The sequence below is a fragment of the Engystomops pustulosus genome, chromosome 10 (assembly GCF_040894005.1).
Source record: "Engystomops pustulosus chromosome 10, aEngPut4.maternal, whole genome shotgun sequence".
NCBI classification, from domain to species: Eukaryota; Metazoa; Chordata; class Amphibia; order Anura; family Leptodactylidae; genus Engystomops; species Engystomops pustulosus.
The window spans coordinates 8,883,283-8,891,425 of NC_092420.1; the positions used below are offsets into that span (position 1 = coordinate 8,883,283).

At 47.7% G+C, this 8,143-nt stretch overlaps 1 protein-coding gene across 1 annotated transcript; it reads left to right on the forward strand.

Annotated features, from left to right (window-relative positions):
- Positions 1 to 622: 622 nt before the first annotated feature.
- Positions 623 to 8,143, forward strand: MCM2 (minichromosome maintenance complex component 2). Its single transcript, XM_072127195.1, has 16 exons — positions 623 to 770; positions 1,618 to 1,808; positions 1,896 to 2,068; positions 2,591 to 2,854; positions 2,938 to 3,157; positions 3,244 to 3,451; positions 3,549 to 3,683; positions 4,150 to 4,341; positions 4,561 to 4,654; positions 5,153 to 5,403; positions 5,476 to 5,602; positions 5,685 to 5,797; positions 5,937 to 6,179; positions 6,328 to 6,510; positions 6,604 to 6,759; positions 7,653 to 8,143. Exons 1-16 carry the CDS (start codon positions 765 to 767, stop codon positions 7,761 to 7,763), a joined length of 2,667 nt encoding a protein of 888 aa, XP_071983296.1. The 5' UTR covers positions 623 to 764; the 3' UTR covers positions 7,764 to 8,143.

An 8,143-nucleotide genomic window follows, 5' to 3' on the forward strand; every position in this document is an offset into this window, starting at 1 on the left:
TGAGTAAGGCCACATTGCAGATCACGTCAGCGTTTGATCAAAGAGCAATTAGGGCGGTTTCCCACGTGCCGTTTTCAACACGTTTTTAAGCGCATCCAAAACCACTTGCACTTTGGATGCGTTTAAAAACGTGACAACAGTATATTTGGTTCCATAATTGGCGTTCTTCCTAAAACAGCGCCTCCTCTGCCTGCTGGTTGTCTGCGGTATTGCAGTGCAGCTCTATTAAAGTGAATGAAGCTGAGCTGCAATTCCAAACGCAACCTGTAGGTGCCATTTAGAGAAGACAACTGCCCCGTTTTTGTAATTGTGGACAACCCCTTTAAGGGAGTAGGGCAGAGTTGTAGTACCACATACATCCTGCAGAGGGTTGTGGCGCTGTATCTGGTATATCACACTCTTGGTTTTCTTATCCTGTACAATCACTTTTTATAGGTCTGTACTGTACGTATCATAAGTCAGAAACCTGATGTAAAACTACAACTCCAACATCCGATCTCCTCCCCCCTCCTCTTATTACAATATCGCTTACTTATTCATGACCTGTCTAACTCCGCCTCCTCCTACAACCACCAACCGGAGATCTCCTACCAACGCGAGCACCGCCCATATCACCATGCAAACTAGTACGGAGCGGGCGGGGAATATGCAAACGAAGAGAATTTCGCGGGCTTGGACCGGTCACGTGGTAATTTTCGCGCCACACCGCGGGAAGGAGAAGGACTGAGCTGCGTGTGTACGGAGACTGTGGCTGCTGCAGCGTTATGGCGGTGAGAGCCGGGGATGGGGGTCACTGACAGCAGCGGGGCGGGATTCAGGGACTACAACTCCCATCGTGTTATGTTATTGTTAAGGGCGAGAAGAAAGATTATATGTATTTTGTGTAGAATTGTTACTTTTATAGTAAATAATTTAGTCTGTAGTTACATAAAAAGTTATGGATTACTACTCCCATCATCTGCTTAGTGTCTCTTATGTGATCCGGGTGTCATGTGAGCCACGCTTGCTGCGCTATGGTATAGGCTTCCGATACTTACAGTAGAGAATATCGCCACATACCTGTCACGCATACATGCGGTTTCTTTATACGTCTTTCTATAAACAAGCTATGTCCCTGTATTGGTCATCTGCAAGCTGTGGAACTACTACTCCCAGCATGCGCTGACCTGTTTCTGTGGTCTTGAGATTCCTGGCTGGGACTGTAAGGCTGCGTTCACTCGGGGCGTTTGCTTTGCACTTCAAAATGCAATGCACAGACACCTATAGGAGTAAGGTTGCATTTGCATAGCGATCTCCCACAATGCAATGGTAATTTCGGAGCATCGGTATAATAGATCTACCAGCACTGGATGTGTATCATGCAGTTCCCTCTTAATGACTGATGGGGGTCCTAAACACCCCCCCCCCCACCCCAGTAATCACATGACTGATCTGCCCATTATCAGGGAATGCTGGGAGTAGTAGTCCCGCAGCACTGAGAGATGCTCTTGTAGATGTTGGGGACCATGTTTTGTCCGTGCTATCTGCCATCGCTCTAGGCAGAAGTGTTCTGTGATGTCTTCTCCACCCTCCATATGGTAATCCACATCTACTGACCCGTTAACCCTTGTGCTGCAGGATTCCTCAGAATCATTCACTATTGCCACAAGTCCCAGGACGGGCTCCAGGCGCGGAGATGCCCTCACATCCAGCCCCGGGCGAGATCTTCCTCCCTTTGAGGACGAGTCTGAAGGCATCTTGGGAGATGAAGGTCTCCCGGTGGACGAGGAGGAAGATGGAGAGGAGCTGATTGGAGACGGAATGGAAAGGTACCAGGAAATCTCACGCTGACTGATGTGGTGATGGGACGGGTCAGACATGAAGTTCTGTCTAATCTCCTGTTCTGTGGATTTCAGGGATTATCGCCCGATATCTGAGCTGGACGTGTACGAGGCTGAAGGCTTGGATGATGAGGACGATGTGGACGATCTCACGGCCAGCCAGAGAGAAGCCGCTGAGCAGGCCATGAGGATGAGGGACCGAGAGACGGGCCGGGACATGGGGCGCATGCGCAGGGGACTGCTTTATGGTAGGTTTACTCATGTACATAAAGGGAACCATTCCCTTCAGACTGCAACCAGCTGTATATATTGATGTGTGTAATTAGAACTTTATGTAAATTGATAGTAGCAGCAGGACTGTGAAATATGCATTTAAAATTCCAGATTGTAATAACTTCAAGTGCACTGGTGGCCTGTCCTCACTGCTGTGCTCTTAAGTCATTATGTATTTTCCTTTGAGAGTAGTGTAATTATAGCTTTTGTGTATGTCTAGCAGCAGGACACTGAACTATGGATTTGGCTTCTCCAAGTGCATGCTCACACTGCTGTGCTCTTGGCACTGTGCATTCAACTGTCTGCTTTGAGGGCCTGCTGATGAATAGCTCTTAAATGAAGCCTTCAGGGCCTCATTTTATATTTCTAGGACTCTTGAGTAATGCTCCTTCCTGGTACAAGGAAGAAATTGATGAATCGGTTGTGACTGTAGTGTCCCTTTAAAGATGCACTTTACAAGTCCGGCTGATCTTAGTGGTTTTCTTTCCTGTGATTAGACAGCGATGAGGAGGAGGAGGATCGCCCCGCTCGTAAACGTAGACTGGCGGAGCGTGCCGCAGAGGGCGCCGCTGATGAGGACGAAGAAATGATCGAAAGTATTGAGAACCTGGAAGATATGAAGGGTCACTCTGTGAGAGAGTGGGTGTCTATGGCGGCCACACGCCTGGAGATCTACCATCGGTTCAAGAACTTCCTGCGGACCCACGTCGATGAGAATGGACACAACGTCTTCAAGGAGAAGATCAGTGACATGTGCAAAGGTAGGAGGGAGTCATAGTGGAATACGCACCTACACCTGAGGTCTATACCCTCTATAATGTACTGATGTGTGTTCTCTGCTCAGACAACAAGGAGAGTCTGGTGGTGAACTACGAGGACCTGGCCGCCCGGGAGCACGTCTTGGCTTATTTCCTCCCAGAAGCCCCTGCTGAAATGTTGAAAATCTTTGACGAGGCAGCTAAAGAGGTCGTCCTGGTCATGTACCCCAAGTACGACCGCATTGCCCGTGAAATCCACGTCCGTATCTCCCACCTCCCGCTGGTGGAGGAGCTGCGATCCCTCAGGTGAGTTTCTAGTACTAGCATTGGGTCAAAAGCTGGTGATGTATTGGTGCTGTGACCTGAGTTTGGGTCTTCTATGTCTCTTCTAGGCAGCTGCATCTGAACCAGCTGATCCGCACCAGCGGCGTGGTGACCTGCTGTACCGGGGTCCTGCCGCAGCTCAGTATGGTCAAGTACAACTGCAACAAGTGCAACTTCATCCTGGGGCCCTTCTTCCAGTCCCAGAACCAGGAGGTGAAGCCAGGGTCCTGTCCAGAGTGTCAGTCCCTGGGACCATTCGAAATCAACATGGAGGAGGTATGACGGTTTTCATTTTTTGTTGGAAAATGCTCAGCACTTGTAAAGAGTTCTCCTAAAATTCTAAATTTGTATCTATTGTTGCTCTTATCCTCAGACCGTGTACCAGAACTACCAGCGTATCACCATACAGGAGAGCCCTGGTAAAGTGGCAGCGGGCCGACTGCCTCGCTCCAAAGACGCCATCCTCCTCGCAGACCTGGTGGACAGCTGTAAACCCGGAGATGAAATAGTGAGTGCAGTCATTACCACAAAGTAGGAAGCAAGTAGTCTAATATCTGGGACCCCCACATCTGGAAGTGGATTATCTCTGTCCTCAAGACTGAGCTATGGAAGCCTTAAAGGAACACCCCAGTCAAAGCTGGTTCATTGAGTTCTACATGGCACATGCCCTGGAGGGAGGAGCATGACTCCAGGTTCTAGTAATTCAATGAAAATGAGTCCTGCTCCTCCCCTCAGGCCCTGCACCACATATTCATCAATGATCTAGCTTTCACAGGAGTGTTTCTTTAAAGGGGGAAGATACAGCAATGATCTAATACAGAATTCCCCTAATTTATGGGATTGATATCCGAGAAGTCAGACTTTTAGGGATTATTAATCCGCTTCTTGCCGGCACTAGTTGTGTAATATATTCTTGGGCTGTGATATGTAATATGTGGAGGTTGCACTTCCTTACTTTGTATATCTTATTACAGGAACTGACTGGTATTTACCATAACAACTACGATGGATCCCTCAACACGGCTAACGGCTTCCCGGTGTTTGCCACTGTGATTCTCGCCAATCACATCACCAAGAAAGACGACAAAGTGGCGGTGGGAGAGCTGACCGATGAGGATGTCAAAGCCATCGTGTCCCTTTCCAAGGATGAGCGGATTGGAGAGAGGGTAAGGGAGATAAATGGTTTGGGGGCTTTGACTGCTTGCTTTCTATATGGTTATCTTGTTAAAGAAGAGTGATATATCTGCTCCAGCACCATCTGTAATGGCTGTACCTGAAATGTTAATGACTCCCAGGCGTCTGGAGGACTTATCCTACTTGTGGTGTCATGGTTGTCTCTTTTACCAGGATCCAGTATCTAACATGTGCATTGGTTTGTGTTGCAGATTTTCGCTAGTATTGCTCCTTCCATCTATGGACATGAAGACATCAAGAGGGGCCTTGCGCTTGCTTTGTTCGGAGGAGAACCAAAGAACCCAGGTGGGTACACGGGACAAGGTCCTTGTATGCTTAATAATTGGAAATTGTGGAGACTAAGTTATTGGCTTTTAAAGGGGTTGTCCCGTAACCGAAACGGATCATTTGTCAGATTGCTGAGGGTCTAACTTGTTCTGATTCCCTGCACCCACACGAAAGGGGGTGCTCACGTATGGTCACTGCTCCCCATGTATTCTATAGATGTGTGTGTGGGACAAATCCTTTTAAAGCAGTCTACCTGCAAGTTTATTAGTGGCTATCCGTCTACGGGGACAAGAGCAGGGATCCCGTTCTTGCTAATGGCTGGTGAGACAGTACGAGCATGTGCCCTGTCACTCCATTCGGGCTCCCGATTTTATTGGTCCGGGTACCAGCATTCGAATACTTAGGTTGTTATCCCCTATCCTGTGGATAGCGTCTAAACTTGGGACATTTGGCAGATAATGTCAGATCATATTTCTTACCTGAATATCATGTAATGAGTGACTCTCCTCTTTCCAGGTGGAAAGCACAAAGTGCGTGGGGACATCAATGTCCTGTTATGTGGTGACCCTGGAACTGCAAAATCTCAATTCCTGAAGTATGTGGAGAAAGTGGCGAGCAGAGCCGTGTTCACTACCGGCCAGGGAGCTTCTGCCGTAGGTCTGACGGCTTATGTCCAGCGTCATCCAGTGACCAGGGAATGGACGCTAGAAGCAGGAGCTCTGGTCCTGGCCGATAGGGGAGTGTGTCTGATCGATGAGTTTGATAAGGTCAGTAATCGGTGGATGTAGACGGGGGCGAGGCTGGGGTGCAGAACAGGACTGAATGCTTCTTACTTACAGATGAATGACCAAGACAGGACAAGTATCCATGAAGCCATGGAGCAGCAGAGCATCTCCATCTCTAAGGCCGGCATAGTCACGTCCCTGCAGGCGCGCTGCACAGTCATCGCCGCCGCCAATCCCATTGGTAGCTAGTTTTTTTATTTTTAATATGTAATATAATTTGCACCGGACAAAACTTTCATTGAGTTTTATCAATTTTAATTCAGGAGGACGTTACGACCCATCATTAACGTTTTCTGAGAACGTGGATCTGACTGAGCCTATCGTGTCTCGATTTGACATCTTGTGTGTGGTGAGGGATACAGTGGACCCTGTCCAGGTAAGGAAGAATAACTTTGTGCAATTATGGGTTAATGCCTTCAGTATTACAGCATTGATCCCGTGGGCTCACCCCGAGGTGTAGTCCAGCTTCTGGGTGTATAGAAGTCATGGTAATCTGGGGGTTCTGTTATTTGTAGGATGAGATGTTGGCCAGGTTTGTGGTTGGCAGCCATATTAAGCATCATCCAAGCAACAAAGACGTTTTAAACGGAGATGGAGAAGAACACGTTTTACCGAATACGTTTGGCGTGGATCCTCTGCCTCAGGAAGTGCTGAAGAAGTACATCATCTATGCCAAGGAAAAGATCCGGCCAAAGCTGAACCAGATGGACCAGGACAAAGTGGCGAAGATGTACAGCGATCTCAGGAAAGAGTCCATGGTAAGACAATGCTTGGTGTACCAGTAATTTTATTGATGCTGCTGTATTCTTCTAATCCACCATCGGGTGGCACTGTTGTCCTCCCTATACTTCTAGTTCTTGGTGTTTTAGTATAGTTCTCCTCGATGACCTCTTCTGTCCCCTGCAGGCCACCGGCAGCATCCCCATCACCGTACGACACATCGAATCAATGATTCGTATGGCAGAAGCCCATGCGCGGATGCATCTGCGGGATTACGTGGTGGAGGATGATGTGAACATGGCCATACGAGTGATGCTGGAGAGTTTTATCGACACGCAGAAGTTCAGTGTTATGAGAAGCATGAGGAAGGTGCGTTGTACAATACACATGGGGTGGCTGGCATCTATGGGGTGTAGGGTCAGGCTGAGTGGGAATGTAATGTGATGATTATTATGTCCGCAGACGTTTGCCCGATACCTGGCATTCAGGAGAGACAACAACGAGCTACTACTCTTTATCCTGAAGCAGCTGGTGGCTGAACAGGTGACGTACCAGAGGAACAGATACGGCGCACAGCAGGACGCCATCGAGGTGTCTGAGAAAGATCTGGTAGACAAGGTGAGTGCGACCAGGGGGGTGTACAGGATTATTGTGCGATGGGCAAGTTCTTATCATAGGTGACACATCCTCTAAAGAGCAATGGCCGAACAAGCACGACAGTCCTCCATGCACTTCAGGAATATCCATCACCTCTAATCCTATAGACGTGACTGGAGCGGAGGCTTGGCATATGCACCAAGATTATAAGAAAGTATTATTGGAATATGCGTCCAACTACTGGGATTGGTGCTGTGCAGGGAAAACCTTTTAAAGATGCCACAATAACGAAATCTGCTTCACCCACTGATACTAAGGCTACATTCACACGACCGTATGATTTCTCCAGTCCCGTATTTACGGGCCGTATATACGTGACGTTTTTCATCCGTATGCAGCATGTATGTAACCCGTATTTTATACGTCCCCATAGACTTCTAGGGCATACGGAACTGAAATACGGGAGAAAATAGGACATGCTCTATGTTTTTATACGGCTAGTATACGGTACAGTACATAACGGAGTTAACAACGGCAATATAAATGGTCAGACGTATTGTCCATTGAAATGAATGTGGCCGTATGTAATCCGTAAAAAAACGGTACGGTACGGATACGGCTGTTTTCATACGTCCGTGTGAATGTAGCCTAAGAATGTTGGAGGTTGTAGCAATAACTCATGTATCCTGCATAAAGTAAAGCAATTTGCAGCTTCCATTACTAGTGTCGGCTGCAGTTCCCCTGTTCAGACACGAGAGGTGCTACTGAGCAGTAATAACTTGGCAGAGGATGCAGCTGTAGATTATAATCCTTCAAAGGATTTATTGGGGTTCTGGAATAAAGGACCCCCTAAAGAGTCATCAGTCTAGTCCTTGCTCCTATCTGCACAGTCATCCTCCACCTTTCCTTTCTAGGCTCGGCAGATCAATATCCACAACCTTTCAGCATTTTATGACAGCGACTTATTCAAGATGAACAGATTTGCACACGATGTGAAGAAGAAACTCATTATCCAGCAGTTCTGATCCGGCACGCTCTATGGAAAGGATGCGGGGCCCATGGACGCTTTCAGCTTATGTCAGCAGGAGCTCATGACTCCTCTACTTCTGCACCAGAGGGTAACACCTGGGGTGTGAGAACAAAGCCCAAACCAGAACTATCCTGCAGCCAATGCAAAGTATCTGCCACCATGTACCTGGCCTGGAGCCATCGCAGAGCATTGCGGCTATCCTCTTATCCATGACTGGGCCCTGGCGCGTCGCTGATCATCTCGCCTTAATGACTTTGGTTTCTCAGACATCGGGTTGCCTGCTCTGAGAAGTTGTCACTTCTACCTTTAGTACTTTTGTATATTTGAAATTGTTGCATTGTGTAATTTTGTAGTTAAATATAAATTTCTTTGCTA

Bases quoted from the DNA above. Each gene is read 5' to 3' on its own strand.
- MCM2 (XM_072127195.1), top strand. The intron at 5,404-5,475 runs GTCAGTAATCGG...TCTTACTTACAG, and splicing joins TGATCGATGAGTTTGATAAG to ATGAATGACCAAGACAGGAC. The intron at 5,603-5,684 runs GTAGCTAGTTTT...ATTTTAATTCAG, and splicing joins CGCCGCCGCCAATCCCATTG to GAGGACGTTACGACCCATCA.